The sequence below is a fragment of the Myxocyprinus asiaticus genome, chromosome 14 (genome assembly GCF_019703515.2).
Source record: "Myxocyprinus asiaticus isolate MX2 ecotype Aquarium Trade chromosome 14, UBuf_Myxa_2, whole genome shotgun sequence".
NCBI lineage: Eukaryota > Metazoa > Chordata > Actinopteri > Cypriniformes > Catostomidae > Myxocyprinus > Myxocyprinus asiaticus.
In genome coordinates, this window is record NC_059357.1 from 37,310,398 (window position 1) to 37,334,077 (window position 23,680).

Below are 23,680 nucleotides of genomic sequence, written 5' to 3' on the forward strand. Positions count from 1 at the left end.
ATCTTGATATTTGTTACTTAAAATTTCATGATATTTGTAAAAGATTTCTCATTTATACCAGAAAATGTTTTTGATAATTTCTCATTTTATAGTCCCAGTTGTATGGTAAATGATGTTCCATACTGTATGTTTCTAACCTAGATACTGTTTAAACATCAAATGGATTTTGAATGTTCATTTACATTTTTGAAAAAATATAAAACAAATTCTAAATCTAACCCTTAATCTGACTGGTTGACAATGATGTTGTTCCAGGACTAACAAGGATGTTGGTCAAGGAACATGTCCTACTTGGGTGAACCACACTGAGCCTCTTTCTTTTTCTCTCTCTCCACCCCTTTTCCAGATGACGTTCCACCTTACTTCAAGATGGAGCCGGTGGCAACCCAAGTCCACCTGGAAGGGAATCGGTTGGTTCTCACCTGTATGGCTGAGGGCAGTTGGCCCCTGGAGTTCAAATGGCTTTACAATGGTACCGAGCTGACGCGTTTCTCCCTGGAGTACAGGTGGGAGCAGGGTTATTATTATAGTTATGTATTTTTAACTCTTAATTTAGTATAGCTGTCATTAGTTTTCACTGTTAGTTTTACTTTTTTACTTTTAGTTTTAGAAGTTAATGCGTTTCGTAACTGATATAATTTTAATATGTTAACAGCGTTATATTTCTCATTGCTACCTAGTGTTATTGCTATCTAGCGGCATTTTCATGTAAAATGAATGTGATTTTTTAAAGGTTTCAAATTTGAGAACATACTGGATATGAAAAACTACATTTTTATGAATTATTGCTAAATGTTTATTTTTATTAGTTGTGGAGTCATAAAAATTTATGTTATTTTAGTTTCAGTTTTTACGTTAATTGTTTTATTTTTCTCAGTTCGTGAAAATCCAGTTTTTTTTAACAACAGTAACACTTGTTCGGAGTTCCCATTTTCTCATTAGACAGCTTAATCACCATCACAAATACAACTTTAACCACAATTTTTTAACAAATGTATCATTTTCTGGTATTTATTTAAGTGATGTCTCATTTCTTTTTAGTGAGTCAGGGGTATTAGAGGACTGTTATCCTCTTGAGATGTGTCACATCATTCCCTGTGCAGCCATGAAATCACACTCATTGCCTCTCAGCTCACATTAAATGAGCATGAGATGTATTTTATGAACAATCGCCTTCCATCCATGTTTTGTATTCTACATAAATGTTGTATCCCTAGTGAGGCGAGTGCAGAATTATCCATCAAGAAAGAGCAGGTAGCTTGTGAATTATTTCCAATAGCTGCAAGAGCTATGTAATATTTATATTTGAAAAGGCAAAGTGATTTTTTTTCTCTTAGCTCATGGTGAGGTGGGTGGGCTGTACTTTTTGCCTTCACTCTGTGTAGCTGCTGACCACAGGACTGCAGATGGAGTCTTTCATAACTGCATTTGCATTTAAAGGCATTCTAATAGCTTTAAAAACCTGAAAAAGACTAACCTACCCGCAGTGCTCACCACAGTTGTGCACCATTCAAAACTGGATTTAGATTGCTTTTAAAATTGCCTTATTTTTAAAAATAAATTTATTTTTCAGTATTAATTACCTATAAACATGTTTTCATATTCACAAAATGTGAGATATATTTATTTAATTATATTTAATAAATAAACATTAATTTTATGGACCACTATGAAAGAATATAAAATTTTAATGTCAATATGTATTTTTAAAGTTATCCGAAAACAACGTGATGGATATGGCAACGCGCAGTGTACAGAGAACAAACCACACTTACCGACAGCAGACAACACAAGATGAGAACACATTCTTGCATTCAAACACAGCTTGATGGAGTGCAAATCCGAACACAGGGATCTCAAGACGTGTTTTTCTAAGTTTCAAACTTCGTTTAACTTGACACAGCGAACTAAAAATGGTACGTCTATGATGCAACGCAACCGAGATGCTCCAAAAGTGTCCATCTGATGCAGGTGTACATTGACGTGTCCTTAAACAAGCCCTTATAATAAATCTCTTATAATAAAACTGTTGACAAATTCAATTGCAAAATGGATTGCTGTGAACTGTAGGCCAATAATTGGCTTATGTTCAATAATATGAAAATAAACAGTATATTGCATTCTAAATCCACTTTTTGGATGTCTTTTTAATGCTTTACTTCTGTGACAAAATAATGTAATGCATTTTAATTATCTGTATTATTATTTTTTATAATATACAGTATATATTTTATTTATATATTTTTTATATAACTATTAATAATTATTTAATTATTATATATTAAATTATTGTTATTTTAGGGGCTTTCTCAGCAAATATTAATGGTATGTATGCGATAATTGCGATTAATTAGATTAATTAATCGACATACCATGCAATTAATTTGATTAAAATATATTTTATTAAATATATTAAATATATTAAAGTATATTCTACATATCAGGAAATAATTAGTCAAATTTGTTGAAATAATTCTGTTTTGTTGCATAACTTTTGTGTTCATTGAGTCAGTAAATTTCTCTTCCTGTCATTTCAGTTCAAATTCCAGTAGAGCACAACAGTGCCCACTAATTTTTAAGCCGCCTTGGTTCCGGAAGTATTTTTTCTATTATTTGTTTTCTATAGGGATTTCCTAAAATTCTTTGTAAAGAGTTTTAAGCCATTAACCAAACCAGCCGAGATATATCCAGCTGTAGCCTTTCAGCACCAGCAGTTTCAGGGCAGAAGCTCCAGGGCAGCAGTCTGTAGCTATGACATGCTATTTTCATGTTAGAATGTTATTCACTTGCAATATAAAACATATTTTACTAAGATAGTGTGTGCTTTGTTTATCATCAGCCCTTTTTTTATATCTAGCAACTTGATTATTATTTAAGTGCTTTATCCACCTCATTTTAATCTTGAAGCAGTCTCTGGGCAGGTTGAAGTTGAACCCAGGTCGAACCCAGGTTGAACCCAGCAAAGCCAAAACGTAATGTCCACACATGTGGACGTGGGTCTCAGGAGGTTAAATAGCAGGCTAAACGAGTAAATCTGTGTATTAGTGAAACACTGTGGTATGAAAACAGATTGGTACTTACAAACAGCTTGAAATTAGCATAAATTCATGGAGAACTATTTTAATATGTACAGTATCCTTGATCTGAGCAAAATCGTGTGCATTGCTGTGACTTGGGTAATTAATTGTTGTTCTGAATCATTATTTCTAGGAAATTTTAAAAGGAAGAAATACACAGAATTTAATTTGTAAACTTGTTACAGATTTACTGGCAAACATCTGTACTAAAACCTTCAACAATCCGAACGGTAAACACGATTTCCCTGGGGAATGTTCGACTCATTAAAGCATGACAACAAACATAAGCATACACAACATTAATAGAAAACATATCCAAGCAGTTAGCTAGTAAACAACTTCACCAAAGAAACAGATAACTTCTGCCACAAAAACATCCATCCTTAAATGCTCTTGGTCGGAAACTTACTCCAGTGATGTAATATTTCAGCTCCGCCTGTAACGAACAATAGTGAGACAAACAGACCCAAGAGCAGAGGAACAGTTCAAATGATTTATTAACAATAATAATGAGCAGTCACTGGGTTGAGGAATGTAGAAAATCCCGACACCGGTTGCAGCAGCAGGAAGCGATCTCCAATGTTGTGCACGTCGTAGTTGCGCAAGGGGCAATCCATGAAAAGTGTGTTCATAGGATGAGTGTATGCATTGTGGAAGTCAGGAACAGATACATAGAATCTTACGTTGAAGCTAGTGAGGTGCAGAACAACGTCCAGCAGAGATGAGTGAACTTAACTCCCGACACACGGGCAGAGACGAGGTATCCTCCGTGAAAGACCAACTAACACACAGCAATACTGGAAGGCAACCACACACCCGACACGCGGGCAACCAACAGATACACGAGACTAGGCAGAGAAAGTGAAGTTAGTTCTCAACATCAAACAACAATCTAGCAAAACACTGAGAACACAACGGGCTAAAGAATGGAGTGAATTAGGGGAGAACAGGTGTTGCTAAGTAACGGATTCTACAGTGTGAAACATACTGCATGAGCAGTGTAGCCTGATTCCCAAACAAATGACTCTTGTGAGTCATTTTTTTTTTTAATCTACAGCATGAAACATACTGCGCGAGCAGTGTAGACTGATTTCCAAAGAATGGAGTGAATTAGGGGAGAACAGGTGTTGCTCGGCATACTAATCAATGGTATGAGCAGCATTCCCTCGGGAACAATCAGTGTTCCCATGGATACATGCCGGCCGTGCCTGCGAGACATGAGGGAGAGAAAATGACAAAATATACAAAACAAACCGACAAACTCAGCGGAGCCGTGACACTGCATTGACTTCTGCCCAGAGGCTACCAGTGCTGGGAAGTAACGGATTACATGTAATCTGGATTATGTAGTAAAATTACAAAAATCAAGTACTTGTAATTGGATTAAATTAAATGTTAAAATACTAATAATCAGACTACAGTTACTTTTTATAGATTACATGATTACATATTGTGGTGATGTGGGCATGGCTGAGCAACATCTGTGGAGAGCGAGGCTGGGAGAGGAAGAGTGGTAAGGATTGACACCTGTGGGAAATCACCTGTAACAGCTGTTTTGTGTTGCAGTGATAGCTGGAGGGGTTTAAAAGGGCAGTCCAAACCGCCGGAGTGGGGAGAGAGATGCATGCAGCTGAGTTCTTGTGTGTGCATGCATTTATTAAGCTGAAAAGCAAACTTGTTTATGTTACACTGAAAAGTGTGTGAAAACAAAGACTTGTGTTGAATATTTACCTGGCCCTCACTTCCTCCTTGAAAAGAAAGTCAGAGACCTTGTCACACATATAAACAAGGCAACGGTAGTAAATTGTTAATAATTTGTAGATAATTTTCATATCAATATCATCATATTCATACCAGGAAGCACAATATTCTCACATTCTCTCACATGTGCTCCTTTTAGGTTTCAGCATTAAGATATGCACCTCAGCTTTGGAATAGTTGATGGACTATCAGTAAGCAGTAAGGGTTTTTAGATGAAAGCTTTGACCTAGGCAATGTTGTTGCTGTTGATTTTATGGTCATTCATTTTTGTTAATTTTATGATTGTTTTATGTTGATTTTATGGTCATTAATGTTCGTAATGCTGCTATTGTTTTATGCACTTAAAATGAACTTGATGTCTCAGTGTTCCCCATCTGTCACTCACTCGACGTTGTGTCGATGTAGTGACGCTATGGGTCACTCTTGGGAGCCCGAGACACCTCTGGTCTTTGATAAAAGGCCAATGAAAATTGATGAGTGGTATTTGCATGCCACTCCCCTGGACATACGGGTATAAAAGGAGCTGGTATGCAACCACTCATTCAGATTTTCTCTTCGGAGCCGAACGGTTATGCTCACTGAGCTGAATACTACTGTTCATTCACCTCTGCTGGATCTGACGGCGCATTTCAGTGGCTTCTCCCCCCTCTGCACTGGTGCACTGCAGAGAATGCTCCTGGGTGCTTCGGCAGAAATATAAGAGTATATTTCTCTAAAAGAGCGGCACACACGGAACGTCTTTTTAAAGACGCTTCTTTCTAAAGATGCTTTTCCAATTGTGTGTTATTCCTTGTTGCGCTCGTTATCTCTCGCCTTCTGACGGTCACGATCACTGTCTTTCGTGTCTGGGTACTGCTCACGCGGAGACAGCGTTCGTGGATGGTCATGTTCTCATTGCGGGGATATGTCCATGGCAACGTTGCGGTCGCGGCTCGCCTTCATAATAAAGCAAGCCACCCCAGAGGCTCCCCGCCTCGGTCCTTTTACCCACGGGTATGAGGCCAGCGTGGCTAGCACTGGGGCTGATTTGGGGATCCCAATGGGACCGCCTCCGTCGGGTATCCCCCCGCGGACCTCCCATTCCCCAACATGCTCGTCTGCCCCGATCGGGCTTCTGGATGAGTCCGCCGGCTCGTCCTCTTATTCGGAGCCCGCGAAAGTGATGAGCTCTCGAGCGCAGCATCGGAGAGCGGGCTCGTCCAGTCAGAAGCCTTGCCCAGTCACAGGCTGACGTGGAGATGACGACATGCTTTCCCGGGCAGCCGTGAGCGTCGGCTAGAGGGGAACCCTCTGCTCTTCCCTGAACCCTCGCGGCTCGGTGATTGGTTCCTGGGCTCGCGGCGCCGCTCAAAGCCACGCCCCGCCCCCATTCCTTTCTTCCCGTAAGTGCATGAATAGCTGACAAGGTCGCGGGAGGCACTTTTTACTGCCCGGTCCCGATCTTTTCAGCTTCCCCGCCCTCACTACCCTCAATGGTGGGGCGGCCAAGGGCTATTCGGCAATCCCCCAGTGGATAAAGGTGCTCGCGGTGCACCTATGCCCGCAGAGCGCCGCCACCTGGTGTGGGTGCCCAAAGCCCCCGTCCAAGACCTGTAGGTTTACGTCGTCTCTGACGGCCAAGGCCTACGGTGCCGCTGGACAAGCCACCTCCGCCCTGCACGCCATGGCTCTCCTACAAGTTCGCCAAGGCGCTAAAGGAACTGCACGAGGGTAGTTCTGCCCCTGGATTGATGCAGGAACTGCGCTCGGTGACCGACCTCGCTCTCTGAGCGACGGAGGTCACGGCGCGGTCTCTCGGGTGGACGATGGCCACACTAGTGTTCCAGGAGCGCCACCTTTGGCTCAACCTGATCGAGATGGGCGAGGCCGACAAGACACGATTCTTTGCTGACCCCATTTCCCAGGCGGGCCTGTTCGGCGACACCGTCGAGGACTTTGCCCAGCAGTTTTCGGTGGTGGAGCAGTAGACGGATGCTAGCCGGCATATCCTGCCCCGGCACGGCTCAAGATCCCGCACCCCGTCTACTCATCGCCAAGGGCGTCCCCCTGCGGTGACTGCACCGGCTCCTCCACAGCCCAACTCTTTGGCCCAGCCCCGGCGTGGAGCCCACCGCAGGAAGCAGATGCCACCTGTCTCGCGGCCGCCCAGAACCCATGAAAGGCTTCAAAGCGCCCTTGAGACGGGCGACCCAGGGACAACGAAACCCGCTGCTCTGGAGCTGGTAAGCAGATCTCTCCATCTTTTTGTTACCTTTTGCATTTAATTGCGCTGCATGCCCAAGTGGCTGCAGTACTCAAGAGCTCAGCAAGAGCGGTTTCCTTGTTCCCTGGTCACGTATCCGGTGTGCACGGCTGTCATCACGACCACCGTCCACCACTCTATTTAGCAGGTTTGGCGCTCCAGCGGTGGTCTCCCACCCCTGAGCACCCAGCTGTGGCACAAATCCTCCACCGATGTGACAGTCTCCACGGGTCATGAGGACAGGCCTCTTCCTCCCCCGTCCCAGGCTGTTCTGGGGGTGGTCACAAGGAGCCAGGTAAATGCTTCGATGTCCTTAGACTCAGCACGGCCACGACGTGGTGTGGCACCTCGAGCTCCGCCCCGCCGTGAGGCCCCACCTGCCGGTATGTCCGATGACGTTGTCCCTTTGGTCCCCCTTGCGTGGAACTTGGACACATGGCTTGAGCTTTCCAATCCGTCACGAGGGCTGGTCCGGACCGTCTGACTCGACTACGCGATTCACTTCGCCGGGCGTCCGCCCAGGTTCAGCGGTGTCCACTTCAACTTGGTGAAGGACGAAAACGCTGCTACCTTGCGCGGAGATCGCTACCCTCCTACGGAAGGACGCGATAGAACCTGTCCCTCCAGTCGAGATGAAGAAGGGGTTTTTCAGCCCCTCTTTAAAGTGATTGTATCGCTTCACAAAGTTTGAAAAGTGTGTGTATTTCTGCGTGTGTTTGTTTTTTTCTTTTTTGGTTTTCATTTTTTTTTTATCTAGATCTTGTTGTTAATGCAAGTGCTAATTTCTTCATAAGAAAAAAATATTAAAAAGTTGAAGGTTAAACTTAAATTTTCAATTTCAAGTAATCGATTACTCATTTTTGTATGTGTAAGAGTACTCGACTACAAAATTACCCTAAATGCCCATTACTTATCAAAACGTTAAAAACTTTGATTTTAAGCAAAAATGTATTTGGATATTGGACAAAGGTACAAGTACTTAACATCTTTAATGAGGAAATGAACTACAATCCCATGAAGCAGAGCGGATGATCATGAAGCAGTGCAGATGAAAAATATAAAACTAATGATTTAAGTAGAGAGTGTAAGGAGACTGACCTGACTGCGTCATTTGAAGTTTGTCGTGAGACTAGGTGGTCGTTGAAGAGCTACTTTGGTGTGGTTTCTTGGCAGCCAATCTCTGATTGGTGGATCATTTCTCTTTTGGATCATGGGTAGTGTAGATCTTCACCAGAAACTGCATTATTAAACACAGTTTTTAAAAAATGAAGTTGAAATAATTTAGACTGATAGCTTTAACAGAAGTATATACCGTCGATTAACAACCTCAGAGCTTGTGGTAGGTCTGTCTTTAAATGTTTAGAAGTCATTGTTAAAAATCAATTCACCAGTGGACAAAATAAATGGGATTTTTGACTACCAGAACCAGACTGTTGCATATTCAGCATATGCAGCTGTGGGGTGTGGCCAATTCAATTTAAATTTCAACTCATAAATTGAAAGGGAGCCAGTTCTTCAAACAGAATGTTGCTTAACCCTGCAAGAAACCTCTTAAGAAAACCCTTATAACCGTACACTTACCATTTTTAAAAAGGGTCTTCTTAACTTAGGGGGTTTCTTGCAACTGGGCCCTGGTGCTTACTCAATGTAAGGGTCAAGTTAGACATATTCTGGTCTCTTGTTCACTATGGCTTTTTTGCCTGTCACTCAAGAGAACAACAACAGTCCACAGAGCATTTCCAAAAGATCCCTAGTGACTAAAACTTCCCAGCAGTCTCCTGCCTCTCAGACACTGAATTGTGTAGCTGTGTGTGTGTCTATGTGTTTTCTTTTGCTTGTGAGTGGGGACCAGCACACTTCTTTGTTTCATCACATCCTCTTATCAAAGAAAAAGCCTGAATCCACTTCAGCAGGTCATACAAACCTGTAACTGGTAATGTATGCAACGAAGGAGCCGGCAGTGTAAATATGAGGCATTTTTGACTAGTTGAGTTAAAAGCGCCACTGCCTACATGCTCTGCTCTTTATTTATCACTCCATTTAACTAATAGGTCTTGCCACTGGGCTCGCGACTGAAGCAGTGTGCGTAGGCGTATGAAAACACGCTTGCATACCTTTTATGATGGCCAGTCCCGGTTGATATGTTTTATTTCAAAATAATACGTCGCCACGATCACAGGCTTTCACAGAGACCTTCACATGCACATACACAATGCATATCCAGGGGCCAGATCATGCCCCCGTGAGGCCACTGGGCAGGGTCATCATCAGTGGGGTACAACTGGGAACATTGTCACAGGCCCGGTGGCGAGGGGTGTCCACTAAGGTCTTCTTGGGTCAGGGGTATAGGGGACCTGTGAATTTTAGCGTCCATCCTTCCCCTTGGAACACATATTTGGAGTACCCCTAACACTGCCACGACTCCAACTGGCAGACCACTTATCCTACTTTCAGCGAAAAGAGCGATCTGGCAAAAAAACATACGTTATGATACGCATTATGTAATGACGTTAGACGACTAAAAATAATACCTTAAGCATTCAGATGTAAGGATTTTTGGTTATATTTAGAAAATTCAAGTAGTATTTGAATAATAACAGTTTGACCTCCCAGCCTTACTTGGGTTGAGGAACCAAGAACTGCTTCTTATTCAGAACATATTCCATTTAAAAAAAATACTGGAACCAAAGTATTTTTATAACTTTCAGTTCTGTCAACGGTTCTCAAAGGTGCATTCTTCTGCCAATGACTCAAAATAAGATTTTTGCTGCTTGTTCAATTTACTTAATTAAAATGAACTAATGCAACATGATTCTAGATCATTTAGTCACAACTTGATTTCACTGCGTTCTATCTATTTAAATTTGTCAAATGAAACTTTACTTAATTTATTTGAGTTGGTACTACATGAATTCTTTTTGTGGTGTTAATGTAGCATTGATGAAACTTGGCAGGGGATTTCCATTTCCCTGCAAAACATACAGCATGAGAAGTGTAGCCTGATTCCCAAACAAATGACTCTTATGCATCGTTTTTTTAGCTACAGCATGAAACATACTGCGTGAGCAGTGTAGCCTGATTCCCAAACAAATGACTCTTGTGAGTCGTTTTTTTTTTTTAATCTACAGCATGAAACATACTGCGCGAGCAGTGTAGACTGATTCCCAAACGAATGACTCTTATGAGTAGCTTTTTTAATCTACAGCATGAAACATACTGCGCAAGCAGTGCAGCTTGATTCCCAAACAAATGACTCTTGTGAGTCTTTTTTTATCTACAGCATGAAACGTACTGCACGAGCCGTGTAATCTGATTCCCAAACAAATGACTCTTATGAGTCTTTTTTTTTATCTACAGCGTGAAACATACTGCGCGAGCAGTGTAGCCTGATTCCGCAATATATGACTCTTGTGAGTAGGTTCTTTTGAACCTACAGTGCAAAACATACACTGCTTCCTCCCGAACAAATGACTCTCATCAGCCGATTCTCTTTAGTAATAAAACAATTACTGAACCGCAAGTCATTCATTTTGTCATGTCCGTCTCAAAATGATCCAAGAATTGTTACTGTGTTATGTATTCTTAAAGCTCGTGAAAATTAAATCAGAGTAATTACTGGATGATTGTTGAAATGAAAATGTGTAGTCAAAGATACACATTATGAGTTCTGTTGTAAGTAGAGTTATTTTATAAAAATCAATGAATGAATAAAATATCTTAATTAAAAATAATTTGCAAGAATCTAGTCTGTTAAAATATAGGTAGGGTAATAACAATAAGAATGTGCACTTCTAAAATACTAAAAGTATCATTTATGGAACTGTAAAGGAACTGGTATCGTTAAATTCCTTATGAATCCCAGTCCTACTTTGCCACGTGGGGGTCTAGTGGTCTGCACTCTATGTGCTGTGCACCCCTGGTGTTTAAGCTTCCTCAGGCAGTCTCTGGCCTGAGGCTTTGGAGGGCCCTGGTAACCAATCTGAGGCCCTGGAGCACCATCCCTATCAATATCCCCATACATACTGTAGGTATGTGTTCTCTCTCTCCATACATATTTTGTGTTCTCTCTCTTTCACTATTATTACTGTCATCTACCTTGTTTTGTTGACATCACAAGATCACGTCTGCCTGAGGAACCCTATATATTGTTGATGAATGTTCGTACCTCAACAGGTTAGCCATGGACTCTGAGCTGGCTGAGTGTTGTGGCCCGATCTGCACTCAAGCAGAAGCTAGCACTGTATGATTAATTATAGACCAGTGATAAATAGCTTTTTGGAATGAAAAGCCATTTGTTTTAATCTGTGCTATGGGCTACAGTCGCTGTAAGCTCTTGCACTGTGAAAACGACAAGTAGGAAAAATGGGGGATGTTTGATGGCACTACGATTTTCTTTCACCAGGTACGTAATTCCATCGCTGGACCGGTCCCACGCGGGCTTCTACAGATGCATCGTCAGGAACCGGGTTGGAGCTCTTATGCAGAGGAGTACACAAGTCCAGGTTGCCTGTAAGTGTCATACCGCATCCAGCATCATTTTGGTTTATTTAGTACAGACAAATTAACATACAGAAAAATGTATGCTGGAAACATAACATAGCATTGCACCTAGTTAGGACACCGTGTTAGTTAAAAAGCTACCAAGAAAGTAATGAGTATGGAGCATTGTGCTTTCTGCCAGATGAGTCACACTGTCCGTGCTCTTGTTTTGTCTTCTCACTTTCTTTCTCTTATGTTTTGGCCTCTCATTCTCAGACATGGAAGGCTTTGTGGAGGCTGAACGGTCTCAGGTGGTGTCCCAAGGGGAGGCGGCGTTAATCTTCCCCCCACAAATCCACAGCTTCCCCCGGCCCGGTATCACATGGTTCAGAGACGGACGCAAGATTCCCCCCAGCAGCCGCATGTAATCTTTGCTTCATGTGTGGAGAAATAATTCACTCAAAAAATTAAAATAATGTATTATTTACTCAACCTCATGTCATTCTAAATCTGTACAATGTTATTTTTCAATGTTAAAGAAAGAAAGCTCCCCAAAACACCATAAAAGTAGCCCATATGACTCATGCACTATATTCCAAGTCTCCTCAAGCCATACGATAAATTTGAGTGAGGAACAGAACAAAATGTAAGTCTTTATTCACTGGTTATCTTCCCCTCTGCAAAAGTTCAGAAATTTTGTTCCTCACATAAAGCTATCATTTGCATTCAGAAGACTTGAAATACAGTGCAGAAGTCATATGGACACTTTTTTATTGATTATATTCGGTCACTATGAACTGTCATTGTATGGAAAATAGCTGCGAGAAGAATCTTCAAATTTTTTATAAAAAAAAAAAAAAAAAAAAAAACTGCTTACAGTTGGAACGACCCGTATTTTTAGGTGAACTATTCCTTTAATGACTCCCCTTTTAACAGTAGGGCCATTATACCTTGCAGAAAGAGTCTACAGTGATGTTGTATTATTACTCTAGAAGTTCCTGCCAGACCTGAGTGAATGTAGGCTCTCGGAAGCACTCCAGGAGAATGGAAAACAGTGACTCTCATTGATAAAGTCAGTTACAATAAGAACCCCTGTTGACTTTAGACTAAATGTTATTGGAAGCCAGAGAGGAAGCCGGCAACATGGGAGCCAATTAGACAAAGTGGAAAAAAGGCCTGTATTGATGACCTTGGATGATTGGCAGACTTTACGCCTGAGTGCACACTACATTGGTGCGTGTAGGTTTTGGTAATCACCTGAGATCAATTTACCTCTTCCACCAGCAGGAGGGTTCACAAAAACAGCCAGCGTGTGTGATGATCTATAATTCATGCTGATCGTCCGGCATGTGACAGCTGATTTGTTTTGGGGGGGGGGGGGTGTAGTATAAGAACGGTGCAGAGAGAAAACGGAGCGGGAACGAAGTTGCATGATTTTTCCTTTGCTTGTAATGTCTGTGTTCTGTCTCTCTCCAAGATTGCTCACAATTCATAGAATTCACAATGTGTTATACTAGGTTCAAGTCTACTTTTCTGGCAGGCTTTATTGTTATTCTTAATAAACAGTACAAAAATGGAAACAAAATATATAATACAGTCAAAATCCACAAGTAAAACTAAATTATGACCAATGCCAGTTTGCTTCCGCCATGATTCTTTAACTCTTCTACCGTCTTCGTTAAAGGCCGACACTCTTAGCATTCCCGGTCAAATTTGACCGGATACAGTAATACATTTTATTTTTTATTTTTTATTTTTTTAATGAAATGTACAACCCCAATTCCGAAAAAGTTTGGACAGTATGAAAAATGCTAATAAAAACAAAAGGTAGTGATTTGTAAATTATGTGCACCCTTTGCTATATTGAAAGCACTACAACTACACATTATATGATGTTTTACCTTGTGAATTTCATTTAATTTAAAAAACAAATTTTTTTTTTTTTTGAAAATGTACAGTAATTTCAAATCAGATGATTGCAACACACTCCAAAAAAGTTGGGACAGTCGAGTGTTTACCACTGTGAAACATCACCATTTCTTCTAATAACACTTATTAAGTATTTAGGCACTGAAGACACAAGTTTGTTAAGTTTAGAAAGTGGAATTTTCCCCCATTCATCCATTATGCAGGTCTTCAGCTGTACAATTGTACGGGGTCTTCGTTGCCGTATTGTGAGTTTCATAATCCACCACACATTCTCAATTGGAGGTGGTCAGGACTGCAGGCAGGCCAATCTAGCACCTGCACTCTCTGCTTATTCGGCCAGTATGTTGTTTGAAGTTGTCCTGCTGAAAATGCCAGGACATACCTGGAAAAGACGGTGCTGGATGGCAGTATATGCTGCTCCAAAATTTTTACATATCTGTCTGCATTAATGATGCCCTCACACATGTGCGAGTTACCCATGCCATGGGCACTGACACACCCCTGGCCCATACAGACACTGGTTTGTGGACCTGACACTAATAACAGCTTGGATGGTCCTTTTCCTCTTTGGCCCAGATAACACGACGGCTGTGTTTTTCAAAAACTATTTGAAATGTGGACTCATCGGACCAAAAAACACGGTTCCACTGTTCTACTTTCCATCTAAGATGAGACCGAGCCGAGATAAGTCAGCAGAGCTTCTGGACAGTGTTGATGTATGGCTTCTGCTTTGCATAGTAAAGTCTTTACTTGCATCTGTGTATGCAGCGGCGAATGGTGTTGACTAACAAAGGTTTATTAAAGTTATCCCAAGCCCATGTTCATTATAACCATTACAGATGAATGACTTTTTTTAAGACAGTGATGTCTGAGGGATCAGAGATCACGCGCATTTAGAAGTGGTTTTCGTCTTGCCCTTTACGCACCGAAATTTGACCAGATTCCTTGAATCTTTTAACTAAATTGTGCACTGCAGAGGGTGAAATGCCCAAAATCCTTCCCATTTGTCTTTGGGGAACATTGTTCTCAAAATGCTGGATTATCTGCTGAAGCATCTGTTGGCAAATTATCAAGTCTCGAATGACCCTTGCTCTTGAAGGATTAGGCTGTTTGTATACTTTGACACGATTGCCTCACCTGTTTAACATCTGTTTCACATCGCCTTGTTATTTCAACTCGTCAAATTGTTATTAGTCTTAAATTGCCCCTGTCTCAACTTTTTTGGAGTGTGTTGCAATCATCTGATTTGAAATTACTGTACATTTTCAAACAACAATGAAATTCACAAGGAAAAACGTCATATAATGTGTAGTTGTAGTGTAGCATTTTTCATACTGTCCCAACTTTTTGAGAACTGGGGTTGTAATAAAACTAATTTCACTAAAATAATGACACTAAACTTATGTATTAATTTTGGAATTGTATGGTATTTAGTCCTAATTTAACTCTAATGACTAAATTACACCATTTATTTTCATATAAAATAAACAACATTTTTATTACTTTCATTTAATTAAACACATACACTTCATTTAACTGAAGAAAAAAAAAAAATTTCAAAATGTGTCATCTACTGGAAAAAAAAACACTTACATGAAATGACAATTATAACCAGTAGAAGGCTGCAGCGATCCACACATGCTGCCTGGTCACAGTAGACCAATGTTGTAACAAAGTTAATTTCTAGGTATTAAGTTCTAGATATCACAGACTATTATTTGTTCAAGTTTAGCATTTTTGTATGTTTGCAGTCAAACTTGACCATGGTGTTACAAATAGAAAACATGCCTAGTGTAGAAAAAGTAATCAATCCTTATACCATTTAGATGAAGGAAACCATTTGTATTACAAAAGCAAAAGTCAAATTGGTAAAAAAAAATGACCAAACACTAATGTAAGGAACACTATTTCATCATTGTGCACCTGTAATAATGTTAACATGTATTACTTTACATTACATTTTGTTTTCATAATAGATTACAGTTTTTCTGGATTGCTAAAACACTAAACCCTATTCTCTGAACCAAATGCTCAGTGGCCTAAACCCATTTGTCGAATCAGTCACTCTTTTTATCAAAACTCTAAACACATTCTCACTCACTAAAACACATTTCGCATTATGATGCACTTGTGTTGCAAAACGGTAAACATGGGCAGCAAAACACAACTACAACACAGTTGTCATTGTTTACACACAGCAACTCAAAATTGTTCACACTTGTTTCTAATGATGTGAAAATGTGACGCCAATGCAGAATGAATCTCTCATTGACTTTGATTTTGTGGTTGCACAACATTTTTGTGTGAGTATACTGTAATGTGTTTTGCATTTAGAGTTTTCTTTATTCTTTGGGCTTTTGCAGTTGGACTACTTTATTTTTACAGTCTGCAAGTGCTGAATATACAGATATTTAATACTGTCTTACTTGCAGTAATTACAGTTAACAATATATTCACTGTACTAGTATAAGTTGTGATTACTATACTTTTTTTGACAGTAATTTCAAAATGTGCTTACTATTTACAATAAATATTTTTATTGTCAAGAATCAGGGGTTTTGTGAATGTAGTTTGAAGATTTGGTTTTGTGTTTAAAGTTGTGAGAAAATGGGTGACGTTTTCAAGAAATGTGTTTTAGTAATTTAGAAAAACTGTACATGTTTTGTCTGGATGGTGTGGCTTCCGCACCTAAGTTCTGTATGTATGTGTGTGTTAGTATTATACTTAAGTATAATTTTTTGGGATTTGTACTTTGCTCAAGTGCAATTTAAATGGAATACTTGTACTTTAATTACATTTCTCAAAAAAATAAAAATAAAAAAATTAATAAATAGTACTTATTACTCCTTACAATTTTAATTAATCTTAAAAAGATAATTTTCTTTCGTCTTACTGGACTTAAGCCGTCTTTTCACTGCTTCCAAAAACGACAGATGACAGACCAGAGGTCAGTCATTTCAAATGAAGTGTCGCACGGCGGCTCTCCAGAGGCGGAATTTTGGATCTGATTTGAGCTTCGGATACGTTGAAAATTTTCTGCGACTAGACCGTATGTGACCACCCGAATGAATGTGACGTATTCATTCAAAACTCTTGAGCACGAAGTGAGAAATACCTAAACTTTATTCTATGCCTGCTACTTCTACAGATTGGACAGTTCTGAAGTCAAAAATGATCATTCACGTTGCAAATATATATATATATATATAATATATATATATGTATATATATATATAAACAAAAGGCTTTTGTAATTAAATGTATGTCATTTACTTCTACACTTGCCTTCACATTTAAATCATATCTATGAATTTTCTTCTCCCTATATGCTGATTGTTATTATTGTTGTTGTTTGGCAACTATTAATTATAATAATGTCTATAAAACCAGCAATGATAATGACAATAATGAATAAAATAATAAATAATGGAATCTGAGTAAATATTAATTTTATCTGCTAAACAGCAAAGTTTGGTAGCAAACCTCAGAAAACAATTCACAAAATCGAAAACATTACTAACTTTCTTCAAAGCTTATTTTGATTTTTTTTTTTTATCTTTCTCTATGTTTCAAGGGGTTGGGTGCTCTGACATAGCAATTTGTGCGTGCCTTCTTCAATGCAATGAATATTGTGTGGCATTGTGTTTTCGCAAAAAATAAAATTATGTGGTTCACTACACATCTCAGGGCAGTTCCGAAGGGAAATGTCCACAATGTGCCGCTAAAAGCAAGTGAAATGTTCTCCCGAAGAGATGAGGTTTTTAAGATTAATGTTCTATCGAGATTTAAATCAACAAAACCTACCTCCCTTCCCTAAACCTTAAACCTAAACTAAACCTGTAGTGTCATAAAAAGCAAATGTGACATGAAAAAACACAACGTCTGAAGCAACCACATCATTTTGTGGGGCTTCTATTTCACTTTCGGCTCACGTGTCAACTCGTGTGTAAACAAGCTTGTAAATGTAGTTGCTTATGTAATGCAAACGTTAAAATGAGTCATGCGCTATAGTAAAAGCGTTTATATGTCATAAGAGATTATATTATTTTTTTAGCGTCTCTAGTGTCCATTCTACAAGGTAATTTCCATGTTACAGTTGAAGTCAGAAGTTTACATACACCTTAGCCAAATACATTTAAAGTTTTTCACAATTCCTGACATTTAATCGTAGAAAGCATTCCCTGTCTTCGATCAGTTAGGATCACTATATTATTTTAAGAATGTGAAATGTCAGAATAATAGTAGAGAGAATTATTTATTTCAACTTTTATTTCTTTCATCACATTCCCAGTGGGTCAGAAGTTTACATACACTTTGTTAGTATTTAGTAGCATTGCCTTTAAATTGTTTAACTTGTGTCAAATGTTTGGGTTGCCTTCAACAAGCTTCTCACAATAAGTTGCTGGAATTTTGGCCCATTCCTCCAAACAGAACTGGTGTAACTGAGTCAGGTTTGTAGGCCTCCTTGCTCGCACACACTTTTTCAGTTCTGCCCACAAATTTTCGGCTTTGTGATGGTCACTCCAATACCTTGACTTTTGTTGTCCTTAAGCCATTTTGGAGGTATGCTTGGGGTCATTGTCCATTTGGAAGACCCATTTGTGACCGAGCTTTAACTTCCTGGCTAATGTCTTGAGATGTTGCGTCAATATATCCACATTATTTTCCTTCCTCATGATGCCATCTATTTTGTGAAGTGCACCAGTCCCTCCTGAAGCAAAGCACCCCCACAACATGATGCTGGCACCCCCATGCTTCACGGATGGGATGGTGTTCTTCAGCTTGCAAGCCTCACCCTTTTTCCTCCAAACATAATGATGGTCATTATGGCCAAACAGTTCAATTTTTGTTTCATCAGACCAGAGGACATTTCTCCAAAAAGTAAGATCTTTGTCCCCATGTGCACTTGCAAACTGTAGTCTGGCTTTTTTATGGAGATTTTGGAGCAGTGGCTTTTTCCTTGCTGTGCAGCCTTTCAGGTAATATTGATATAGGACTCGTTTTACTGTGGATATAGATACTTGTCTACCTGTTTCCTCCAGCATCTTCACAAGGTCCATTGCTGTTGTTCTGGGATTGATTTGCACTTTTCGCACCAAAATATGTTAATCTCTAGGAGACAGAATGCGTGTCCTTCCTGAGTGGTATGATGGCTGCGTGGTCCCATGGTGTATATACTTGCGCACTATTGTTTGTACAGATGAACATGGTACCTTCAGGCATTTGGAAATTGCTCCCAAGGATGAACCAGACTTGTGGAGGTCCATTTTCTTTTTTTTTTTTTTTCTGAGGTCTTGGCTGATTTCTTTTGATTTTCCCATGATGTCAAGCAAAGATGCACTGAGTTTGAAGGTAGGCCTTAAAATACATCCACAGGTACACCTCCTATCAGAAGCTAATTGGCTTATTGTCTAAAGGCTTGACATAATTTTATGGAATTTTTCAAGCTGCTTAACGGCACAGTTAACTTAGTGTATGTAAACTTCTGACCCACTGGAATTGTGATATAGTCAATTAAAAGTGAAACAATCTGTCTGTAAACTATTGTTGGAAAAATTACTTGTGTCATGCACAAAGTCCTAAACGACTTGCCAAAACTATAGTTTGCTAATATGAAATCTGTGGCATGGTTAAAAAATGAGTTTTAATGACTTCAACCTAAGTGTATGTAAACATCTGACTTAAACTGTATGTACAACAGGCCACATAAAATCATTTTGCAAAAATGTAGTTATTGTAACATGATTCTTTGACTGGGTTGCAAATGCCACTGGGGGAGAAATATGATAGTCGTCAGAGACAGTAAAAAGGTGACTTAACAAACCAATCGAATTTAGCAACATCCTCACTCACACAGTCTCCTCTCTTGATTTCATTCTAGCTAGGAAAATAGTTACTTTTTTAATACTTAAGTACATTTTAATGTGAATGCTTTTTTGCTTTCACTCAAGTATGTTTTTGGCTAGAAACTTGGACTTTTAATTGAGTAAAATTCTCAGTATCTTGTGCCAAAACATTAAAAAAACTATCAAAAAAGAACTTTAGAGTGGAGCGGTAATACGCAAATTTATGGAGCAGAACCCAGAGCGGGGTTTTTCACACCTGTAAGCAGAAAGCGATGCGAGGAATGAGAAATGGAAAACCTGAAATGGACTTTGAGCGGAGTGCTTACAAAAGGCTTTGAGCAGGGAGGGGAAACTGCTGTCGCACCACTCCACTTACATACTCTGAAACTGACTGGAGAACATTCAGACATTGTTTTTCAGTTAAAGTAAGGCAGGGGTTATATAAACATCTGAGATTCCAGCGGTGCTTCTCAGTCCTCAATTCTCTCTCTCTCTCTCTCTCTCTCTCTCTCTCTCTCTCTCTCTCTGTCTTTCTCTTACTCTCTGTGTCTCTTGGGCTGCAGTAATGGTCATGTATGACATTGAGAGGGCCTGACAGCATATGATTTGTTTGCCGCTTGTTTGTTGCTCCTTTACTGCATTGATATTCCGCGGCGCGTTTGGTTTGGACTTGGTGAGAGCCTTAACTCTAATTGTGCTGGAGTCGGTTTAATCTGGGCTGATCAGGCCTGTGCTGACAGATACACAGGCTGTAATCTCGCTGCACTCCAAGTGTCAACTCTCATTTAACCACACACTCACACATGGCTTGCATTTCAGCACCAGCAATCTTAAATCACTTATCCTCTCGAGCCCTCAATGCAAATAACATTACCATCCCAGACTATTGGATGTGCAGTTTTCCTCGGTGCTTTGGTGTGTTTGAGTTCTTTGCTGACATGTTTACCAGTCGCTTTTTTTTTTTTTCCCTAGTTGTTTAAATTGTGTTCTCTCTCTAATTTCTCAGAGCCCTCACTCTGGACAACACTCTGGTTATTCTCTCCGCCGTGGCCCCCGATGCGGGCCGTTACTATGCCCAGGCCGTCAATGACAAGAACGGAGAGAACAAGACCAGCCAGCCTGTCATCCTCAATGTAGAAAGTGAGTTCTGAATAAAACATTTTAACTACTGTTTACTGTGGTCTTTAGACATTATTGGACATTTTTTGCCACTTTTATTAATATGAATGGTGGAGAAACGACAGAAAACAATGGGTAGAAGAGGCGGGAACAGGACTCTATTCTGCATCACCCAGATAAGCACCACTGCTCAATGTATCTGAGCATTTGCATTAACTGCTAGGCCGTGGCTCCTAGAGGTTATAATTTTGTGCCCGTATAAGACTGTGTATTTTTCATCTTTCATGAGGAAATGAACTACAATCCCATTGTGAAGCATTACGAATGACATAATTGATTTTAAAACAATGGAGGAATATAGGATCCTTTCCCTTCAAAATCAGGGGTGGTGTAGTTCTTCACCAGGAATTCCACTTTTAAATGCAATTATTATTTTTTTAATTAAGTTGAAATAAATTCATGAAATGACTGATGGCTTCAACAGGAGCATATACCATCAATTAACAACCTTGGAGCTCATGGTGTGTCTGTCTTTAAAGGTTTATAAGTTCAATTCCCCTATGGCCACCCTGCCATATCGATTGGCCACTAATCTGTAGCCACACTGTCCAACAGATAAAATGACCTCTACTAAAATAAACATCTCCATCACCCCCTAGTGGTTGTCCATGTTACTTATTATACTGCACAGACTGGGGCAGACCTAAGTTTTTCAAGAATCAATCAATATTCAACTCACTGTGCAGTGGACTGTGAGTATGTGGCGAGGCTTTGAGGAGCTTTGTATGATAGTGCTGGTCCTACAGTGCCACAATGACAGGGTGAATAATTACCCTCAAAAAAACAGCCCCTGACTTTAATAGACCCCACAAAAACAGATATATGAAAAAGAGAGAGAACATAAAGACCCCACTGTAACTCTTATCCAGGGGTCCATGTAGAGAAAGAGAAGCAAATAAAGGTGGAATCAGATCAGGATGGAGGGAAAGAGAGATCACTGATTGAGGGTAGAGAATTAATGGGCAGCAAAAGGTTTCCAGGAGCCAGCAAATGATTGTTTGGCATTTAATCATGTCGGTGGTGTCTCTCAGTCAGGCCTTATTCTGCAGCGCAGCACATTAGTGGAGGTATTACAGTGCACTTACAGCAGAAGAGGCTGCAGACAATTACATATATAATACAAAGCACGTAATGGTGAGGGCTGTCTGAAGGAGTAGAACAAGTGTGCTAGACATACAGTAAAGAATAGTTCTATGTCTGCTTTCTTTCTTTCTTTTTGTTCTTTCTTACTTTCTTTTTGGTCTTTCTTTCTCCTTTCTTCCAGCCCTTCTTCCAGCCCTTCCTTCCTTCCTTCCGACCTTCCTTCCTTTTTCCTTTCCTGTCTTCCTTCTTTCTTTTTTCTTTCTTGCCTTCCTTCCTTTTCTCTTTCATTCCTTCCTTCCTTCCATTTCTGTCTTCCTTACTTCATTCCGTTCCTGTCTTCCTTTCTTCTTTCTTTGCTGTTTTTCAGGCTTCCTTCCATTCCTGTTTCCTACCTTCCTTCTTTCCTGTCTTCCAGCCTTCTTTTCATCCTTCCTTCATTCCTTCCTTTCTTCCTTTCTTCTTTCCTTCCATGTCTTCCTTCCCTGTCTTCCTACCTTCCTTCCTTTTGTCTATTCTGTCTAACAGCCTTCCTTCCTCCTTCCTTTTCTTCCTTTTTTCTTTCTTCCTTCCTTCCTTTTTCACTTTTTTCTTACCTGCCTTCCTTCCTTTACTGTCTTTCTACCTTCCTAACTTTCTCCCTTCTTTATTTTCTTCCTTACTTTCCTGTCTTCCAGCCTTCCTTCCTTCCTTCATTCCCTCTTTCTTTCCTGACTTCCAGTCTTGCTTCTTTTTTCTTCCCTTCCTCCCTTCTCTCTTTTCCACTTTCTTTCCTTCCTTCCCTTCCTTCCCTCATCCTTCCTTTCTTCCTTTTCTTCCTTCTTTTTTCTTTCTTTCTTCCTTCCTGTATTCTTTCTTTCTTTTCTTCTTCCTTCCTTTTTCCTTCCTTACTTTCCTGTCTTCCAGCCTTCCTTCCTTCATTCTTTCTTTCCTGTCTTCCAGTCTTTCTTCTTTTTTCATCCCTTCCTCCCTTCTATCTTTTTTCCTTCTTTCTTTTCCTGTCTTCCTACCTTCCTTCTTTTTTCCTGTCTTTCAGCCTTCCTTACTTTCCAGTTTTCCTTCCTTACTTCCTGTTTTCCAGCCTTCCATACTTTCTGTTTTCCAGCCTTCCATACTTTCTGTTTTCCTTCCTTGAGGAAAAAATACAGGCCCACTGATAGCACCTTTAGTGTTGTATATGTGCCTACACAGAAAGTATTCACCAGCTTGCATAATGTTCTAATTTTTTCTTTCTTTCTTTCTTTCTTTCTTTCTTTCTTTCTCCTTCCTTCTTTTCAACTTTTCCTTTTTTTTCTTTACTTTTTCTTCTTCTCAGTGGAAAATTGTATTGCTCAATTGATTAATGGAGTCCTCACTTATTGTTCATTGGAGTATACATTTTGCCTCAGATGTTTCTCTTTAGCAGAAATAAAATAGACATAAATGAGACAATAGTTGATTTACAGTAAGAGTATAGAGCTAAAAAATGAATACAGATTTCCTAGCTCACAAAATACAGCTGTTTATCCATGATGTTAATTTGTAGACAAACTTGTAAAGCTAATTCACCATGAGATTCCTTGAGAATTTCCTATAAGTTTTTTCAGTTTATTAGTTAAATAAAGCCTGTGGTAAACGTTACATGAAGATACATGGATGTTTTGTTTTACAACATAAGTTATACACAGTTATACCTCAAACGGAATTTTAAAGCCAGCATTGAAAAATGTATGTTACTATTAAGGTGCTAAATATAAGCATTTCAGTGTACGTCCCTGACAAAACAGAAAACCATTGTAGTCCTTATGTAGCAACATGTTAGCAACATACTTAAAATAAAAATTAAAAAACAGCAGCTTCAAAATTAATGTTTGGAGTATTACTGTGTATAATTTAATGTATCTTTAAGTAGTGTTTACTACAGCCTTTATTTTACTCACCAATTCAAAACTGCCATTAAAAAAACCTATAGGAAAATATATTTTTCTTTGCCCGTTGGCAAATAGTTTTTTCTTGTTTTAAGTTTTCTTGTTTTGCTTCTCAAGTAAATATATCTTCTTCTTTTTTTGCAGTTGTTTTAAGGATGTTTAGATATTTTTACTTTTATC

General features: G+C 39.5%; 1 protein-coding gene across 1 annotated transcript in view; it reads left to right on the forward strand.

The window, feature by feature from the left end:
- The window catches only part of LOC127451667 (protein sidekick-2-like), a 237,775-nt gene that overhangs the window by 130,445 nt on the left and 83,650 nt on the right, over positions 1–23,680 (forward strand). Inside the window, exons 2-5 of the mRNA XM_051716518.1 lie at positions 347–506; positions 11,483–11,589; positions 11,836–11,983; positions 20,341–20,474. Of these exons, the coding sequence (XP_051572478.1) occupies positions 347–506; positions 11,483–11,589; positions 11,836–11,983; positions 20,341–20,474 (549 nt within the window). The remainder of the gene's footprint in view (positions 1–346; positions 507–11,482; positions 11,590–11,835; positions 11,984–20,340; positions 20,475–23,680) is intronic.